Source organism: Labeo rohita, unplaced genomic scaffold (assembly GCF_022985175.1).
Source record: "Labeo rohita strain BAU-BD-2019 unplaced genomic scaffold, IGBB_LRoh.1.0 scaffold_208, whole genome shotgun sequence".
In the NCBI taxonomy this organism is placed as follows: Eukaryota; Metazoa; Chordata; class Actinopteri; order Cypriniformes; family Cyprinidae; genus Labeo; species Labeo rohita.
Window position 1 is genome coordinate 21,273 of NW_026128308.1, and position 22,006 is coordinate 43,278.

The window sequence follows — 22,006 nt, forward strand, 5'->3', positions numbered from 1 at the left end:
GGAGTCGATTCCAAAAAGAATCGATTCCGAGGCGTTGGGAGTCGAGAGTCCATCAAGGGGAATCGAGTCTCCACTCATAGCCGTTTTCAGTTCAACAAAGCTTATCTATGGGCGCCTCTTGTTCATACGTTCTTTCAGATAGATCGTTTTAATGAACCAATTCAAAAACGATTCAAAAGCTATTTTACAGTGAAACGGCCTTATATTGTCCACAGTTTTGAGTGCTGCACGACAGAATAGATCATGACGTAATCGAGGGTCTTGATTCTACCATCTTAAATAAAATGCTATTTTTAACCTTTCTATCAGCCAATGATGATTCTCAAAGAAAACGCAGAGAGCACAGATCAGTGGCCGAGAGCGCATCTGATTTGACAGATAAACCACAAGCTCTTATATCAGTGTTGTTGTTGTGGGCCCGTATTCACAAAACATTTTATCTTACCACCAAAAGTTCTCCTAAATAGCAGTAAAAGTTTTTAGCTAAGAGTTTTCTCTTAAAACCTATTAAAAAAGCTGCTGAGACAAACTTTTACTAAGGAGTAGAGAAGTCTTAAGCTAAGTGTAAGGGCGGGGTTGACCTCGTTACTATGGATGATGTCAGCATGCTCACTAGCCATGCATAGAGTGATTGGCTGATAGAGGAGGGATCTCTGTCAGACATTTATTCATATAAATATTGTTGTAAATGTCGCCATATTCAAATAAAGTTCTAAAAAGTTAGTAAAAATGTTGCCACATTCAAATAAAGAATTTAAAATGCAGGGTAAGTGTCACTTATTAAACAAGTGTTCAAATGATTGACAGCCTGTTACCTGTGTGCTTCTTATAATAAACAATTAGCTGATATGCATGTAAACAGACTTTTTTTAAAGGGCTTTTTATGCTTTTAATGACACAGAATAGCGGAGAACTGACACAAAGTCATTGGGTGAAGAGAGGGGGGGCGGGAGCAGCAAAACACTTTGAAACGGGAATCAAACTCGGGTCAACGGGAATCAAACTTCAAGTCATAAAATTGCAACAAATAGAAACAACCCAATAACGCCACAGATCAAGGTTTTGACAACCCTCGAATGGCAGCTCCTTGTGAATGCAATAAATATTTTAATGAGGCTAAGGATTTTAATCTGCAATAGCATAACAAGGTTACATGAAAACATTATGGTCAACTTGAAAGTAATGTCCGTTTAGCTGTAGCAGTTGTTTGTCACTTAAATTCTTCAATCTCTGCCTTTGCCTGACTTTGCAAAGAATACCAGCGCTTTTCACAGTCATCTTTGCTTCTGGACAAAAGTGGGAAAGCTGCATTTATTTGCACACATATATTTTCCCAACTCCAGATTTTCCCTTGATTATATCCTTGTTTTCATGAACAAGTTGGGCAAGAAATAAAAGTTGTTCTTGCGTCCAGTTTGGTTTTATTTTATGTTTTCATGCCTTACTATCACCTATGATTATTCTACCCTGTTATTTAAAAGGCTGTTTATATGCATATCTGCTAACTGTATACGAGGAGCACACATGTAAGAGGCTGAAGATATAACTAATGACACTTAGCCTGCATTTTAAAATCTTTATTTGAATATGGCAACATTTTAATTTTAAAACCTTTATTTAAATATGATATAATATTGCACGTTACAATATTTCTATGAATAATGTCTGACAGAGAGCCCTCCCCTATCAGCCAGTCATTGTGCGCATAGTTAATAAGCATGTCCACATCATTCATAGCAACGAGGTCAGCCCCACCCTTACTCTTAGCTTAAGACTTCTCTCTATTCCTTAGTAAAAGTTTGTCTCAGCAGCTTTGTGAATAGGTTTTAAGAAAAAACTTTTAGCTAAAAACTGTTACTGCTAGTTAGGAGAACTTTTAGTGGTAAGATGAAATGTTTTGTGGTTACAGGCTCTGATCATGTGTAACGTTACATAATGTATTGACATTAAACTCGTTTTTAACATGACAGTTTTATTCTTACATGTACTTTAATAATATGTTATTAGCCTTGAGATAAATGATGCAGTGAATAAATGCATACATATGCATGCGTTATTAGTAATATCCAATAGTCTAGTGGTAAAAAGTTTGTTAAGGTTGGGTTCTAATCCGCCATCGCATGAATTTTTTCATCCCTTATTAAAATTAAATATGTTCATCAGTGATCCTCTATCAGAGACACATTTGTGTGTATTTTGTTTTGTTTTTTAACCGTAATGAGTCATAAGCGATGAATTGAAGCGCTCGCTTGTGAACACTGAGCACGAGCCGCATTGAGAAAGTTCCGTCACTAATTAGCATTGCAACGAACATTAAGCATGATTTCAGAAAAAAAATACAGATTCCAGCGTCAGCACCTTATTTAACAGAAAGGAATGTTTCATCAGCATTAGGTCCGTCCGTGTCGCAAGATGTTCAAAAAAGTGGTGGGACAAGCCTTGCAAAAAGTGTCCCACGTCCCACCCGTGAATTACGCCTATGAAAATAAGTAATGTAAAACACTAACATAAGCAATTATGAGAAATATTTTTATTATAGCAGTCTTCAACAGTAAAACCAACACAACAGTGTTAGTTTCACAAACTTTTTTTACAAAAGTTTTCGTCCTTTCCAACGCTGGTCACGATTTCTTCACGAAGAGTTATTTGCCATCTGACTATTTCTATGGTCATGCATTGATGGATTATAGATGTTTGTACAGGCGTACCTGTTCAGCCAAAACAGCTTTAAATTTTTTCATGATCAATGCGGTGACACGCGAACAGTTCACTCGAGATGCTGTGCACACCGCCACGCGAAATGGTTGATTTCACAAACCCAACCGAACTTGCGGACGCGTATAAATCAGTCTTTACGTTGCACAGATTTAGGAGCTAGTTTTAGAGCTAAACGCTTTGTGAAACACTCTTAGAGCAAAAACTTAGGAGTCCTAAATTTAGGACTGGCACGCCCATCATTTTTAAGATTTTCTCCTAAATCGGCAAGTTATGAGCTACTTTTAGCCTTAAGATGTTTTGTGAATACGGGCCCTGGGCCCGTATCCCTAAAGATTCTGAGAATCCTCTCAGAGAGCTCCTAACTTAACCTAAAAATTCCTTGCCAGGAGTTTTAGCTTAGAAGTGATTCCAGAACATTTTCAGTGAACTCTGAGCAAGGAATGGATGGAAAATCCTATCTTAGTGAGGAGGTGTGGTTGACCCCGTTGCTAGGTATGAGTCATCATTTCAAAAGCCGTGATTGGTTGATCCTACAAGTTTGATGAAAATGAACTTTTGGTGATAATGAGCAAAGGATGTACCCTCAAATCAATAAACATAATTATACACTCTAATCTTATGCAGACTGTAATTGTAAATAATATTTCACATTCAAGAAAATATCTGGAAAATGAATAGTAAGCTGTAGGGGTTATAGCCTAACATTAGAATCTAAAATATGTGAAAACTTAAGCTCATTACACCCTGTTCAAATAATGATTCGTGTCTTATTTGCTCATATTAATATCCTAGCTGGCATATTTTGTACTTTCACTCCCATATGGACCCCATTGAAAACAAGATGGCCTATCTCAAGGGGCTGTCCTTAATGAAGTAGAAATTACAACGTTACAACTCAGTGTGGTCTTAACGAGAGTAACACGGCTCAGCTTTTATCAATGTCTGTGATTGCTGGCTGGTCTATTTATGAAAGCTTGTTAACAAATATCCTACAAACACAGAAAATGAACGATCCAATCTGTAGCGTCTCAATAATTCCCTGTCATCCAGTGTTTGCAGGACATCTCTCCTGCCTCCTCTGTTGGCCATTTTGTGCAGCTGCTTAGGGGAACTCCTAAGCCACTAAAAGTCCTCTTCCCTGCTCTTAGCAGATCTCACCTTAGGAGCCCTTTTAAGCGCTAGGAATCTTGAGGAATAGCTTTTATATTAACTGGGATTTTCGTGTCACTTTTAGGGGAAATTCTAAGAAAACGTCATGACTCTGAGAATTTTCTTAGAATTTGGCCGCTAGGAGCCACTTTTTGCACAAAAATTCTTTAGGGATACGGGCCCTGGTTATTAAGCTTCAGTAAGGGTACGTGTATTCGTACGTTGCAAATAAACATTCATTGTATATTTTAAAAAGTTGCTCCGTGACGGTCCGGTACGAATACACATACTGTTACACCCCACACAGAAATGTGTCAATTTAAAAAAAAAAAAAAAAAATATTCACATTATGATTAGGCTACTTTCTAAGATCTTTATATCCTGCAGTAATGGCGAAATTAGGTTCCTCCACTCTATAAAATACAAGAATCGAAAAGAAAACAACAGTGAGGAATCGATTCTAGAACCAGGAATCGGAATCGATTCCAAAATTTTCGGAATTGAACAGCCCTACTTTCAAGCCAATCCACCATTTCGTGTGTTGCTAGTATCCCGGGTTTCGGCACCAGACGTTTGTCGTGTCATCTTCGCTTAGCAAGCAATAATGACTCGTGACGACTTGAATTAAAACAAAATAACTGCTTTACTGAAATTTCGAGCAGGATTTACGCAAGGATGACTTTTCTTAACTGCGCACACACAAACTCTATCCTTCACTCCTTCTTCATTCGTGTGCTCACTCTTGATTCTGAAGCATTATGGGCAACTATTCTTAAAGGGGAACTGCCCAATAAATCACTATATAAACCGGGGTGGCGAACGTCGTTCCTGCAGAGCCGCAGCCCTGCATAGTTTTGCTTCAACCCTAATCAAATGCACCTGAACAAGCTAATCGAGGTCTGAATGGTTACTAGAAAACAACAGGCAGGTGAGTTTTAATTAGGGTTGGAGCTAAACTCTGCAGGGCTCTGGAGTTCGCCACCCCTGATATAAACTGTTTCTGTTCTTATTACTGAAATCAATGAATGAAACTGATATAAAGCACTTTATGACTATACTAATCCTCTAATTTAAGTCACAACATTAACATTTTCCATCATCTCAAAAAAACAATCTGATTGTCATTATTTTATAAATGTATCTACATCAACACACCAATTTCACATCACTGACCCATGTTCAAAACAGTGAATCTAATCACTAGTGCACAGGCAGAAGTTCACTTAAAGAATGAACAAAGTGGCATCAATTTTTCTTTAAATTAAGTTGATAGAAGAAACTAAGCTGCCAATCCTCCAGCTTAGAGTGAAGTCAGTACACACTAACATTTGTCCCAAATTATTGTTAATGCAATTTAATGGGAAACTACATGAGTTTTGTTGTAGTTAACAGCCACTGACAGATTTTGAACACACATAGAAAACAATAGATTTCAATTTTAAAGATATGGCACTTCTTTTCAGTGTGCTTTGTTTTGCTAAATGTTGGAAGGTACTGGTTGAAGGACAAGATTTATTAATACTAGCTCATTATCTGCTCACATGTAAATGCATGTGAAATGATGTAAGATACTCACTTCAGTGTGTTGAGTTGACAGTGTTTATCCTGCAGTAGAGCAGCGATCTGATTCACTCGTGTGTCTCCTAGTTCATGTTCACTCAGATTCAGTTCTCTCAGGAGTAACGGGTTTTTACCCACAATTCCAGTCACATACTGACAGGCTTCATCTGCAGCAGGACCCAAAAACCTGCAGAAGAGAAGATAAAACAGGAATCAATTCAGTTCTCATTTTATTTTTCTTGTGCTTTTATTCTTTTACTTGCCTTACTTTAAAATTGGATAACATGACACCAAAAAACATTATTTAAAAGCCCAAGCAATAAATGCCATTTGACAAAATATTGCTTTAAGTTTTTTTTCTTTTTAATTTTGATGCAGCAACAGGTTGTTCAACATATTATACAAGTAAAAAAGAAAAAGTTCACCTATATATAATTTATTTTACATTATTTCATCACATTTTACCTCAGTGTCTTGAGTTGACAGTTTGGATCCTGTAGTAAATCATTGAGCTCCTTCACTCCTGATTGTCCAGGATCATTTCCTGTGAGATCCAGCTCTATCAGGTGTGAAGGGTTTGATCTCAGAGCTGAAGCCAGAGCTTTATAACCTTCTTCAGTGATACTGCAGTCTGAAAGTCTAGAACCAGAATGAAAATGTCACATTCAGATGATTAATCAGTTATTCTAGAAATGACCTAAACAACGTAAATCCATAACAGAATTCTATTTTATTCCTTATACAAATGAACTAAAACTGTAAAGCAAAATCTGACAACTGAATATCGATTCAAACAAAAAAAGGAACTTTAAATTGTTAGACATCAATTCACTGTAGTATCTCCATCTTACAGTCACTTTCATTTGTGAGGTACACTTGTGCTCTTCATGGTCAAAAGAGACTGAACACCTGAAATGTAACTTTTTTTCTTTTTTAAGTAAAATCAGTGTAATATATTTTTATTCTGTATAGTACTGTGCAATAATCTTAGGCCACTAGTATTTTCACCAGATAAAAACAGTTTAAAGTCAGTTATTTCTATCTTTTGCTGTAGTGTGTCAGTAGGAAATATCAGTTTACATTTCCAAACATTTTGCCATTAATTGTAATAATCCAGTGAGATTTTTGTTTGCACAAGGAGTCTGACAACAGCCAGTGCTCCACACAGAGATCTGATCTCATCATCATTCAGTTCGTCTGGAATGACATGAAGAAACAGAACAAACTGAGACAGAGTAAATCCAGAAGAACTGTGACAACATCTCAAAGATGCTTCAAGAGAGTCTTGATGTTTTTAGACATAATTGCTTACTTTTATTAGGTTATGGATTTGGATATATATTCAGACATTCTCAAATGCTACTTTTGGTCAAGTTTTAAATATTTTTTGTTTGAAAAGTTGATGTGAAGTCTCAGTTTTTGCATTATTATTACTAGAATCAAACCTGAACACAGAGAAAGCCTTTTGTTACACATAACAGAATTTCAATAAAAATGGAAGAAAAATGAACAGGAATTCTTTATCAGAGCTTAATTCATCTGGGTCTGATCTGATTTCAACCTCTTATTCAAGTCTTCTGACTGTTAGTGTGTGTATGTTCAGTGTTTGAGTCTGTTTTGCACTCATGATGTTTTAGAGTTTAACCACTTCATTGCTGTGTGTTCACTGGTTTTCACTAAGTTATTGGGACCAAATATCCCCACAAGGATAGTAATACCAGTAAATTATGACCTTGATGGGACTTTTTTTGGGGGGAAGAAGCTTATAAATCCTACAAAATAAAGATTTTTTGAAAGTCTAAAATTGCAGAAAGTCTTGTATGAGGGGTACGTTTAGGGCAGGGGAAGGCAAGTTTGTTCCTAGAGAGCCGCTGTCCTGCAGAGTTTACCTTTAACCCTGAAAATAATCCTGCCTGTACCTCTCTAGTGATAGAGACATTGATTAGCTTTGTTCAAGAGTGTTTGACTAGTGTTAGAGCTAAACTCTGCATGACAGCAGCTCTCTAGGACGGAACTTGCCAACCCCTGGTGTAGGGGTAGGGTTGGGGTAAGGGGATAGAAGATACAGTTTGTACAGTATAAAAACCATTACATCCATGGAACTTCCCTATAATGATAGGAATGCCAGTGTGTGTGTGTGAGAATGTGTGTGTATTTTGCACTCTTGATGTTGTGGAGTTTCACCCCTTCATTGTTGTAGATGTTTTTCTGCATTGTGGCTGATTTGTAGATTGTACGTTTTTACTGTTTCCCCCATCTGATTCTCAGCTGATCCACGTCTACCTATAGGAATACAACACCTATCACTACTAATTGATGGACTTTACGCATTTACTTGAACCAAACTGAATCAACATGCTGATTTTAACTGAATAATGACTATTTACTATTGTCTTTTATATTAACTATATGGCTCCGCGTTATCGTCTTGGCAGAACTATTGTTCCAGCCACCAAAGACAGATTCACAAATAAACTGCCTGATGTATCTCAACTGCTCTGTGTACCCCTTAATACACAGGATCTAGACAAAATGACTAGCAATATGGGCACCATCTTCTCCAATATGTTATAAGCTGTTGCCCCCATCTAATTGAAAAACGTTGGAGAAAAACATACTGCACCATGGTACAACAGTAATACCTATTCTCTCAAGAAAGAAACTCGTAATCTTGAGCGCAAATGGAGAAAAACTAACTTGGAAGTTTTTAGAATTGCATGGAAAAACGGTATGTCCAGATATAGACAGGCTTTAAAAGCTGCTAGATCTGAGCATATCCACAAACTCATAGAAAATAACCAAAATAATCCAAGGTTTGTATTTAGTACAGTGGCTAGACAGACATCACCCGATCTAAATATTCCCTTACAGTTTAATAGTAATGACTTAATGAATTTCTTCACTGATAAAATAGATAACATCAGAAATACAATAACCAATGTAGATTCTACTGCGTCTAATATGTCAACTTCTTTCGTCGCACCCAAAGAAAAACTGCAGTACTTTACAACTATAGGACAGGAAAAGTTAAACTGATCACTGTGTGTAAACCTACAACATGCCTATTAGATCCCGTACCCACTAAATTACTGAAAGAATTGTTACCTGTCACAGAAGAACCACTTCTCAATATTATTAACTCATCGTTATCTTTAGGTCATGTCCCAAAACCATTCAAGCTGGCGGTTATTAAGCCTCTTATTAAGAAACCACATCTTCCATTTATGTCTAAAATTTTAGAGAATGTTTTATCTGCTCAACTGTGTGTATTCATGAGGTTTCAGGCCCCATCATAGCACAGAAACTGCACTTGTTAAAATCACGAATGATTTGCTTCTTGCGTCAGACCAAGGCTGCATCTCATTGCTAGTTTTACTTGATCTTAGTGCTGCGTTCGACACTATAGATCATGACATACTCATAGATCGACTACAAAACTATCAGAGTATTCAAGGACAGGCTTTAAGATGGTTTAGATCCTACCTGTCCGATCGCTACCACTTTGTTTATTTAAATGGGGAGTCATCTCAGTTATCACCAGTAAAGTATTGAGTGAAACAAGGTTCTGTCTTAGGTCCTCTACTATTTTCAATATACATGCTGCCCCTTGGTAATATTATTAAAAAACAAAGGATTAGTTTCCATTGTTATGCTGATGATACTCAACTATATATCTCAACAAGACCAGATGAAACTTCTAAATTATTGAAGTTAACAGAGTGTGTTAAAAATATAAAAGATTGGAAGACCAATAATTTTCTCCTATTAAATTCAGATAAGACAGAGATATTACTTATTGAACCTAAAAAACTGTTCACAGAATCTTTTGGCTTACAATCTACAACTAGATGGATGTACTGTTACTTCCACTACAGTCAAAAGTCTGGGTGTTATTAGACAGCAACTTGTCTTTTGAAAATCATATTTCTCATGTTACAAAAACAGCATTCTTCCATCTTAGTAATATTGCCAAGCTACGAAACGTGTTACCTGTTTATGACACAGAAAAGCTAGTTCACGCATTCATGACCTCTAGACTGGACTATTGTAATGCACTACTAGGTGGTTGTCCTGCATCTTCAATAAACAAGCTACAGATAGTCCAAAATGCAGCTGCTAGAGTCCTTACCTGTGTACCTAACTAGTCTTCTATCATGCTTCAATCCATCACGCTCCCTAAGGTCACAAAACTCTGGACTGTTGGTAGTTCCTAGGATAGCAAAGTCCACTAAAGGAGGTAGAGCTTTTTTGCATTTGGCACCAAAACTCTGGAACAGCCTTCCTGATAACCTTCAGAGATTGGACACACTCTCTCTGTTTAAATCTAGATTAAAGACTCATCTTTTTAGCCAAGCATTCAAATAATGCATCTCATAAACTTTTCCTGCAGTTATATCTGATCAAATGTTCATTATTAATCTTTTAGCTCTGGTTGAACAAATCTTTCTTTGATTGGTTTGAACAGCAGCTACGCTAATTATGTTCCTATTTGTTCTCTGTTTCTGCCATAGGATTGACATCCCGTGGTAACTAGAAAATCCAGTGTGGATCCAGAACACTTAAGAAGAGATGATGCCAACCCTGAAACAACATACAGCACTACTGAATTCTGCTGCTAATTTATGGTGTTCTTTGTTTGATTGATTATGTCATTAATTGATCTTTACCACACATCTCTGTCATATGTACATCAACTTGACATAGTCACCACTGGTAAGCTACTACTACATATATTGTAAACACTTTAATTTGGTGTAAAGTTGCTTTGCAACGATATGTATCGTGAAAAGCGCTATACCCTTTTTTTTATTTTAATTGAATTGAACTGAACTGAAATAACATGCCGACAGAAAATGTCAATGTATACTTGTTCCTGTTTGCAATAGCATCGCATACTGTGCTGTAACATGCTGTAGTGCTGCTGTACTGGACAACGCTGATAAAATGACGCGACCCTCTCGTGACTGTATGCTCTGCTCACATGCTCTGATAATAATAGTTTTGTAGGACTATACATTATTTTGATAATTAATCAAAAAAAGTTATATCTGATTCTGTTTTATAGAACTGAATAAAAATAATATACTGAGATTTAATATTCATATATTTTCTGTCCAATTTTATTGTTACTTATTTAATAAACATGGTTATTTGGAGAATTAAACATGGAGAACTGCTGTTAGCAGAGCAAAATTATGAATGAATGACGCATAGTAGTTCTGCTCTAAGCATGGACAAGATTTTGAAAAGACAACAAGTGCCAGGTAAACGTAAAATAGATGATGAATCTACTTCAAAAATCGCAACTACAACAAAGAGAAGAAAATATGAGAAAATCTGTTTAAAAATAGGGCTGTGATGGTTGCAACAACAACCGCATCACCGTGGTAGTTGATTGCCACTGCAGAGGTCTGTTGCCACCAGCAGTAGTGCACGTGATGGCACACACTCTATAACAGCCTAACTGATGGTGTAAACCGTGTCGATGCACCATGATTGAGGACCATAATGGGTGAGTTTATTATTTTATTATGTATCTAACCACATGATGTGCTGGGTTTTGTTCTATTTTATTAAGAGCAGCCCTACTAATGGTATGGACTCTATGTAAATTGTTCCAATAGTCCATGATGGGTGAGTACGATCCTCGATCCTCTTCATTATATTTATATTTGGTGTTAAGCCTTTTTTGGCTTGTGTTGCAGTATGTACGGTTGGGCTGTTGTGTTCCTCCTGTGTTTCAGGGCAGGACGCTCTCCTGTGAACAGGACCCCTGGATGCTATTGATGTCTCCATCCTACATCAGGCATGGAGGATTTGGCTGCTGTTTCTGATAGCGGTATCACTGGACACTACAGGGTAGTTCTTGTATGTTGGGTCCTTGCTACATTACTGCAACCCCCAGGGCTGGTCGAGTGCCATTCAGGTAACCTTTTGTTTTACATGTCTCATGCTCACCCTTATTTCTCCAGGACTTGTTCTGTCCTTGTTCTAGGTAAGCTCTCGGGAGGTTTCTTCACAAGATGCCCCTGACATCACTGGCGGAATGCACCACATTCTTCTCATACCTCGCCCTGAGGGGCTTCTGTGACTGTGCTATCCACCCATTCCTCATGCTCTAGGGCAGGGGTGGCGAACTCCGGTCATGGAGAGCCGCAGCCCTGCAGAGTTCAGCTTCAACCCTAATAAAAACTCACCTGCCTGTATCTTTCTAGTAACTCTTCAGACCTTGATTAGCTTGTTCAGGTGCATTTGATTAGGGTTGAAGCAAAACTCTGCAGGGCTGCGGCTCTCCAGGACCGACGTTCGCCACCCCTGCTCTAGGGTGTTTCTGCGGAAACCCCTTTTTCCTGGTGCTGGCTCTGGAGCAGCAACTTGTCTTGGCATGATTAGGCCCATTTTGTTCATGTGCACCTGAGGTTTTTTTGAGAAAGAGAGCATGGACTACCTGGGTGGATATAGCTAAAGCCCCTCCTCGGACGGGATGTGACGGTGCCCCTTTTCCGGCCATTTCTGTTGCCCTGGGTAGGCTTCCCTCCGTGGAATGCTAGCCTTGGTGCTCGCCTTAGCCACGGGCTGAAGGTTTTAGAGCACAAACTACTTGGGCGAGTATGGCTAGAGTCCCTCTTGGCAGAATGTGATAGTTTCCCCTCCTAGCCATGGCTATTGCCCTGAGTGGGCCCCCTCCATGGAGGGCTAGCCTTGGTGCTCGCCTCAGCTACGGGCTGAAGGTTTTAGAGCACAAACTACTTGGGCAAGTATGGCTGCAGTCCCTTATGGCAGAATGTGACAGTGTCCCCTCCTAGCCATGGCTGTTGCCCTGAGCAGGCTCCCCTCCATGGAGGGTTGGCCTTGGTGCTCGCCTCAGCTACAGGCTGAAGGTTCTAAAGCACAGATTGCTTGGGCAAATATAGCTAAAGCCCCTCTTTGGCAGGAGGTGACAATGCCCTTTCTAGCCATTGCTGTTGCCCTGAGCAGGCTCCCCTCCATGGAGGGTTAGCCTTGGTGCTTGCCTCAGCTACGGGCTGAAGGTTCTAGAGCACGAATTGCTTGGGCAACTATAGCTAAAGCCCTCCTTTGGCAGGAGGTGACAATGCCCTTTCTAGCCATTGCTGTTGCCTTGGTTGGCTCCCCTCCATGGAGGGTTAGCCTTGGTGCTCGCCTCACCTACGGGCTGAAGGTTCTAGAACACGGATTTCTTGGGCGAATATACCTAAAGCCCCTCTTTGACAGAAGGTGATGATGCCCTTTCTAGCCATTGCTGTCACCCTGGTAGGCTCCCCTCTATGGAGGGCTAGCCTCGGTGCTCGCCTCAGCTACGGCTGGAGGTTCCAGAGCGCTTTATCTGTTATGGGCTGATTTCAACCCATTTTTCTAAGAACGACTTGACTCCCCCTCGATGCTGGATGTCGTTCTATACCCCTTTTTTCTGGATACTCATTTCAGGATAAGGTAGTGCTCACCTCTTAGGGACGAGGTGTTCTAGAGCACACTGTCTTTTGGTAGAGTGAGAAGATTCCCCCCCTCTTAGGGGGGTCAGGTATCTTCCCGAAACTGCTGATGCTCCATGACGACCTCATCAGATAATCGGCCGGTTGCTGCCGCCTGATGTGTTTTTCCTCCCATCACATTTCACGTGTATGGAAGATGATCACCCTATCTGGGTATCTGAGGCCTTTGCCTCCTGGAGCCTCATAGAATCAGCAATTATGGTCCTTAGACCTCTTCTCTACCCTTGTTTGTCTCTCTGACATGAGATGAGTAGGCTGTGCTTCCCTGCTATGCAGGGTAGTTTAAGCAGGCTGTCTTTGGGCAGAGCGGGTAGGTCCTTTCCTCTATAGTAGGTTAAGTACCTACCCTATAACTGCTGTGTGTCCCATCGTTGCCACGTTGGATGAGTTGGCCACTTGCTGCCACCCAACGTGTCTCTGCTTGTGTCACATTGGCGTGTACGGAAGCTGTATATGGGTATCCAAGGCTGTCTGGTTCACGATTTCGGCGACACGGGTCACTAAACCCAGTTTCTGCCTTTATATCCCTCCTGTTAGGAGATGAGCATGGCGGTGCCTCCCTCTTTAGGGTCGTCTGAATGCACCGTTCCTAGTAGAATGCACAGGGGCCCTCCCCTTCGTGGGTGAGGTGTCTACCCTGTGGCTGCTAAATGCTTGCCTTGGTTACTAGATTGAGATTTTATCTCATCGGATGAATCGGCCGCTTGTTGCCGCCTGATGTGTTTTGCCTTTCGCCACTTGTGTGTGCGGAAGCTGCTCTGATCCATTAGGGCTTTCTTGAACCCCCGTAGACAGCAGTTTTTCCTGCCCCAGCGATGTCTCCTGACATTGCATGAGCTTGACAGATGCTCCCCTCATGGAGGGTCTTTTGTGAGCATGTCACTCTCATTTGGAGCTCGTAAGTTCCTCTCTATGTCGAGAGAAGGACCTCCGCTCCCTATGGCTCTGGCTTTCCAGGTGGTAGCCCCTGGTGGGATGAAGTAAATCAGCATTCTTTGCTCCTCCCTAGGTTGAGAGTCTTCTGTGAGCATGCTATACCCTGTTGAGCAACCAAGTTTCTCATCTCTGAGAGTATATCTCCTCTGCTCCGGGGCATCCCATTCAGGTCACTCATACTGAGCGTTATAGTGCTCCCCTTTTCTGCAGGAGGGTTGCTTTGAGCACGGTTCGGCTCCCTGAGTGCTCAGAACCTCCCATTCTTGGGATTTGTGTTCTCTGCTTCCCAGAGCCTCCTCTTGAACAGTATTCAGTGTCCAGGCTCGCCGGACACATTCTAAAATCCACATTGTGGTAAGAACGCACACTAGCTTCCTGTGTTCTTTCGCAAATCCTGTATGGTGGGGATCACGTGCTCAGCTTCGTACCCTTTCTTGAGTTGTTTAAAGCCCTGGAATCTTGGGCTACACTCGACCTATGTATCGCTTAAAAACGATACTTCTGAATGGGGTTCTCATGACCTATGCTGCTTTCCCTTCGAGCAGGGTTATACAAGCAATAGGTAAACCCCCTGGTGACAGGCCAAGGTCTAGGCTACTGTCCTAGACTATAGGCTATATCCCTTAAAGGAATCTCTTTCTAATTCTAAGTCTGAGCTCTGCCCTACAGCCAGGCATCATTAACCCGGTCCTTACAGGTAAGTTCTTGGGTATGCACCTCAGGCCTTTGGCCGAAGGGATTAAGTCACTGACAGCCGCCTGGACGTCCTTTGGGGCAGCTCCCCCTACTTAGGTGGAGCTGGTACTTAGTGCTCGCCTTTTGTGTCCGGCTTGCACTCCCCTCAGCATGGCAGCGTGGGTATAACCGTTCCCCAATAGCGACCTCTAGAGGATGCAGTTCGAGTTCCTCGAAAGGGAACGTCTCAGGTTACGTATGTAACCCTGGTTCCCTGAGAAGGGAACGAGACACTGCGTCCTCTAGACTTGTGGCCATGCTTCGGACACATGCTTCAGACGAAGAAGTGGATGTTGTGTTCGACCGGCGCCCTTTTGTACTATGCGGTCTCGCTGGTATGACGCGCCAGCAGCGACGAGTCGCGCCGGCAGTGACGTCATAGGCTGTTGCCGGCCAGTACCTTGTAGTTTTTGTATATAGCTTCAGACAAGGGTCACGTAGGAGACGTTCCCCAATAGCGACCTCTAGAGGATGCAGTGTCTCATTCCCTTCTCAGGGAACCAGGGTTACATACGTAACCTGAGACGATCATCATAAATACAAATGAACCATCAAACGCATGTTAAGTTATACCTACCTTGAACATAACCAAATACATTCTGTAAACGGTATAGCATAATGTGTCGGCTTAGGACAGTGTCAATGACAGACAATGACAAACCAAATCCGAAAAAAAAAAAAAAAAAAAACACTATGGCAGGCATAAACATAAAAACACAGCATACAGAGTTTTTCATTATCTAAGTCTGTTTTTCACCTTATGTTTTTGTTGAGCTCAATTTTTGTTTGTTGTTACACATCTTACCTCAGTATCTCCAAATGACACTTCACATTTTCCAATCCAGTGCAAAGTAGCTTCACTCCTGAATCCTGCAGATTATTATTGCTCATGTTCAGCTCTTTCAGACTGGTATCTGATCCAAGAACTGTAGCCAGAGCTGAACAGCTTTTGTCTGTTAAGCCACAATCATTTAGCCTACGAGGGAAATAAGATTACACAATAATTAGATTGAATGCATTTGTTAAATACAAATAATAAATACATAATAATTTGAAAGCGTTAGTTTCATGGGTTCAAGGAAAAGCATTGCTGAGTGAATTCTGATTAAACACCTTAACCACTGCAATCATGTGCTCAACATTGGCTACAATGCACTATGCTGTAAAAACATGTTGTAAAAACACAGTGCTGACAAAAACTATACACAGGAATGTTTGAAAGCAGCTGCCTATCAGCGAGAACCACAATAACCCAGTATTTGGTATTACTGGTACTATAGAAAGGCTGGAATTATACATTAAAATAAATCAATCACTAGTTAGCTGATTATCTGTTCACATTTACTGCAAACATCTGAGTGGACATTTGATGGACTAACCATCTTCATTTAAAATACTTTTCTTCGGGATGTAACGATTACCAGTTTGATAATAAATCATGATAAAATTCCCCACGATTAATATTACTGTTTCATATTTTTATTATCATTATAACCGTATTTGATTACCGCGATTTGAACAACTGATGATAAATAAATACTGTCCAGCATAAAACACAGTTAAGTAACATTTGCACACAACTCGCAAAGTAGTTTAATTTTGTGTGAAAATACGGCGGAAAAACATAGATGTTTTAAAAGGGTGCTAATGGCAAAGGTGCCGATCCCCATGGAAATGATCGAGCACTCACGGAAAAACACGAGATAGTCTCCTTTCATTTTAAGCAATAAGAAATGGATTGCAGTTTTTATGACTCAATTCTCATTTTCATCCTTCATTTGAAGCAGTTTTTGCCGTTATTTTAATAGTAAATAAAAAGAGTGCATTATTGTAACATGAGAGGGTGCCAGCACGAATGCTCTCCCAAATATATATAGTGATCATGGCTCTGTGCTCCCTCATATATTACATATGCGCTCTCAAATTTTGTCCTGTGTATGCACGAATAAGTGCTTATTGTAAACTCTTATTTATTAAATCACTTTATTTAGTGAAGTGCAACCCTCATAGGAAGAACGTGTGTATTATTTGGTAAATAATGTATTTGCATTGAATGTCATTTCACTTCGCAATTGGGGGTTGGGCACCAACCGGCAGAAACATAAATCGGGAATTATACAAATAAAATAAATATATGAATGTATGAATTAAATGAATGCACCTCTGAAGGTTCTGACTGTCTTCAGAAAAGATTCGATGACATTTTGTTTTCATTTCCACTCCACGTAATATCTAAAGTAGTTTCTTGATCGCAATACTGCTTTATCCACGAAGTTCACAGAAACCGTTGTAATTCAGCTTTTCCATAAGTGCCATCTAGTGTCATACAGTGGATTTACAGAGACTTACATTTACATTCAGCTTGTGTGTAGTTTTTGTCTGGACAAAAAACAGACTGAATTTTCATGCCCTTGTTATAGCCTAAATTTTGACCAGCTGATGAAAAACAAGCTTATGTGGATTCTACACATTTAAACAATTCAGATAAGTTATCTAGATTTATGGAGCAGATAAAATACATATAATCATTTATTAATCAGTTATCATTTTGACTTAACTCTTTTCTTTATTTAAAGGCTGAAATGTGAGGTTTACCTTTTATGAAACCTGTTTAAAGCTTTATTTGATCATTTACATTAGATATTTGAACATGCCATATAAGTTGTCAGTCATGTTGTCATTTAAAATTCAGACATCATTGGTACTGTTATTGTTTTACTGATTAGCTAAACCAAAAGTAATTTTATTTGTTGTTTGTTGGTTTTAAATATAAAACTTGGTGATGTGATTTATGTGTCAGTAATTTTTGAACATTTCCAGCACATATTAACAATACTGTGATAATACTGACAATCCTGACAATGGGAACCCTACACTCGTGATATGAAATTTTCATACCGTTACATCCCTAACTTTTCTCATATATCAAACCTTAGCATCCCTGAACAAAGCACTTTCTGCTACTAACATTAATAGTTTCATGGAGAAGAAAACTCTTTATTCGCAGCTAAAGAAAAACACAAGAACATTTCTTATAAATAATTTTCCAGAGCAACAAGATTTTCCATGACATGTTTATATTTTTCCACACATTTTCCAGGACTAAAATCAGTAATTATTTTTCCAGGTTTTCCAGGATGCATGGGAACCCTAGATAAATGTATTTTTCAGATGAAAGCAAAAAATTATTAACTTACAGAGCTCTTTTAGAAGATTTGATGACTGCTGATAATCTAATGAGACACTCGTCTGATTTCTTGAATTTCTGAAGCTCAAACTCCTCCAGCTCCTCCTCTGATGTCAACAACACAAAGGCCAAAGCAGACCACTGGGCAGGTGAAAGATCAGCAGATGAGAGACTTCCTTTGCTAAGGTGGGTCTGAATGTCTTTTACCAGAGTTTGGTCATTCAGTTCATTCAGACAGTAGAACAGATTGATGGATCTCTCTGGAGACAGATTAGCTTCAAATTTCTGCTTGATGTACTGAACTATTTCTTTTTTTGATTAGGTCATGTCCATCCTGCTGTGTCAACAGACCCTGTAAGAGTCGCTGATTGGACTGGAGTGACAAACCGAGGAGGAATCGAAGAAAAAGATCCAGGTGTCCATTATCACTCTCTAGTGCCTTGTCCACTGCAGTCTTGAGCAAATCAGTCATGTTTTTTTTGGACTGGAGTGACAGACTGGGAAGGAAGTGAAGGAAAAAGTCCAGATAACCACTACCACTCTCAAACACCTTGCTGTCCACTGCAGTCTTGAGCAAATTAATCATGGTTTCACTTTTGTTTTCCTGTTCTATAGAGTCTTGATCAAACACACATTTCTTGTTGATGTCTAGAAACAGATGAGCATAAAGTGCTGCAATAAACTCTTGAATGCTCAAGTGAACAAAGCAGTACATGGTACCAAGAACGATCCCCGTTTCCTCCTTAAAGATCTGGGTACACATGCCTGAATACACTGATGCTTTATCAACATCAATACCACAGTCTTTCAGATCTGTGCCATAGAAGATTACATTGTTTCTTTCCAGCTGATGAAATGCCAGTTTCCCCAGTGAAAGGATGGCATCTTTATCCCAGGAAACATCTGGTGTATATTCTCCATCATACTTTCGTCTGCTCTGCAGGATCTGAAATCTGAGAAAGTGTGAGTACATTTGTGTCAGAGTCTTTGGAGTGTCTTCAGTATTTGATTCCTGTAGTATTTTGGATTTGTCATCAGCCTGATTATTTTTCACAACATTATTTCTTTTTGCCTCTAAAATGTTCTGGAGAACAGTGGCTGAAATCCAGCAGAAGACTGGGATGTGGCACATGATAAAGAGACTCTTTGATTGTTTAACATGATCAATGATTCCTCTGGCCAGATCCTCATCCGTGATTCTTTTTCTGAAGTACTCCTCCTTTTGTGCATCATTGAATCCTCGTATCTCTGTCAGCCGGTCGATACAGTCAGGAGGAATCTTACTGGCAGCTGCTGGTCTGGTGGTGATCCAGATGAGAGCAGAAGGAAGCAGATTTCCCTTGATGAGGTTCGTTAGGAGAACATCCAGAGATGATGGTGAAGACACATCAAGCAATGTCTCATTTTCCTTAAAGTTTAAAGGAAGACGAAATTCATCCAAACCATCAAGAATGAACAGGAGTTTTTGGTTCCTTCTTGTAAGGTTCATTCCTTTAGTCTCAGGGAAAAACTGAGTTATAAGGTCCATCAAACTTAGTTTTTCTTGCTCCTTTAAGTTCATCTCTCTAAATGGGAGAGGAAATATGAAGCTGATATCTTTATTTTCTTTTCCTTCAGCCCAATCCAGAACAAACTTCTGTACAGAGACTGATTTTCCGATGCCAGCAACTCCTTTTGTCAGTACAGTTCTGATCTGCTCGTCTTGTTCAGGTGCTTCAAACAAATTTGTGCGTTCAACCTGTATTTCTTGTGACTCATGACGCCTGGAAGCAACTTCAATCTGTCTTACCTCATGTTCAGTATTGACCTGTTCACTACAACCCTGAGTGATATAGAGATCTGTTTAGATGTTATTCAGAAGTGTAGAGTCACCTTGCTTTGCAATTCCTTCAAACACACATTGATACTTTTCCTTTAAGCTGCATTTTAGCTGATGAATGAAGAACAGCTCATCTAAAAACAGGGACAAAAAAAAAATATTACTATTTTCTCCATTACATTTATAAATGACAATGTGACAGATGAACAAGAGTCTCTTACCTTCTAAAGTATCAGCAGCTTCATCTTGCTTCATCTCTCTCAGGAAGTAGAGTGTGAGATCAAGAGCTGCTTCTTTGATACTGCATCTGTTCTCATTAAAATCCTTCACAACGTATTGTACATCTTCTTCTTGTAATATTTTCTTAAATTTTTCCAGCTCATTCTTCAGAAATGTGATTATTTTGCTTTCAAGATCCTAAAATCAAAGACAAATACATTTTTCTGTGTTTCTAAAAGTAAACATAAATGATCAAGATAAAACAGAAATCAAATTTCTACTGAATATTCTTGCAAGTTATAAATGTTATACATGTAAACATTATTGAAAATGTGTTTTCCTACCTGGAATATCCACAGGAGATTGTCTTTGAAATTCTTGTGTTTCCTGTGAGTCTGGACGTCTGAATCTAATGTCTCATATTGAACCCTATTAGTGAATAAAATGAAGTACTGCATTTTCAGGAAAACTATTAGAGAAATAATTTGCCAATATTTTTAGCAAAGACAGAAAACAATAGCTGTTTAAGTTTGCACTGTTAAAGCATAGGATCTATTTAAGTATAAATTTAGGTAAATATTAGGTCTCATTTTTATCTTCTTCTCTGATGCTCTAGACAGGGTTTTAATCTTTCTGCAAATAGAGAAGTTAACAATTTATAATCAGAATTGAGGACAGTAATAGGCTGTCAATTTTCAATATAATGATTATCTTTATTTGGTTTTGTCAAAGTGTAATAAGACCTTGTTTCATAGATTCCATTAATTCACCAGAACTTAAACAGTCTTTAAATACAGAGAAAATCAAATCTTTTAGATCTTTCCAAAAAGTTCAGATGGCAAACCGTCAGGGCCAGGACTTTTATTTGAAGGAGTTTTAGATTAAATTAAACTTAATTCTTCTAAAGTGATGGGATTTTCACAACTATTACAAATATGGGAAGATATTTTAGGTATAAACTGATCAACTGTATCAAAAAATAATTCACATTCATTAGCACTGAAGGACATACATACATACAAATAAATAAACAAATATATAAAGTTGTTTCATGTTGCTGAATGACACAAACAGTTTAAACAAAATGTTTTTATATAAAGATGTATAAACACTGTATAATCCTATTATGATCTAATAAACTCACCAGAGTACAGTTACAGTAACAATATTTAACAAAAAAATGTTTTAAATATTAAGTGAACTCCCCTTGGCTGTCGCATGTTCTCTGACAGCTGAGACTGAGATCTGACTGGTGAAGTGCATCTTTGGTAGAGTTGTGTTTCATTCCTGTTTCTCACGCGCATCGATCGGAGTTGTTGCAGGCGGGACGCGCGCTCCATTATTTAAACAAATTAATAAAATATAAAGCACAGTGACAAAAAGCTAAATGCATGTACAGTTGCACTGTCTGTTTGCTCGTGTGCGCCCATCGGAGTGTAAACAGTCGGAAAGGTGCCTGTCACAGCACCGAAGTGTCGCGCGCCTCAGCATCTTTTACGGTGTGTTTCCACTACAGCGTCAAATCTGCGCTCAGTGCCGCTGACAACACTACAACACCACTGCTTTGGGATGAAATTCATGGTAAAAAGCCGCTCTCAACGCTTTCTCCGTGCCGTTTTTAATCCCATAATGCACGCTCAACTTTCATTGCTCCGGGTGTATGATGGGGCCGTTAATGTTACATTTATAATGTTGCATGTGTTATTATAGGGAATAAATAGAAACAGTTGCTAATTTTGTTGCTATATAACAAAATGTAAAATTATTTAAAGAGGCCATGTTACCAAGACACGCCCATAGCTAAACGATTGGAAAATGTATAATTGACAGATTAGTTGGATAATTAAGTTATAGATTCTTCTTATTATTTTATTAAATTACTTTAGTTGTTGTCTTAAAAAAAAAAGACTGTGCACTGTGCACTGCACAGAGAATGTGTTTTCAGAGACCACACTGATCTTAGTGCAGCACAGAACGGCTTCTCAAGTGGTGTTGCTTCCTTTGCCGTGATTTCGGTGAGGACATATACATTCACGTGATTTATAAAGGGAGGTGTTGTCACCATATATTGTTCAAAGGAGGTGTTTCTGAATGCAAATGACCATGAATGTGAGCGAGCATAGTGCTTAAGAAAGTGGGATTAAACAACAACGATTACTTCTGGTGTGTGTA

The 22,006-nt window shown here is 39.2% G+C and overlaps 1 protein-coding gene across 1 annotated transcript; it reads right to left on the bottom strand.

Moving 5' to 3' along the window:
• Nucleotides 1–17,810: 17,810 nt before the first annotated feature.
• On the bottom strand, nt 17,811–20,372 carry LOC127159334 (NLR family CARD domain-containing protein 3). Its single transcript, XM_053825501.1, is given in 3 exon segments — nt 17,811–19,749; nt 19,837–20,032; nt 20,179–20,372. Coding segments are annotated over 3 exon segments (1,986 nt in total). The 5' UTR covers nt 20,293–20,372; the 3' UTR covers nt 17,811–18,073.
• Nucleotides 20,373–22,006: the final 1,634 nt, after the last annotated feature.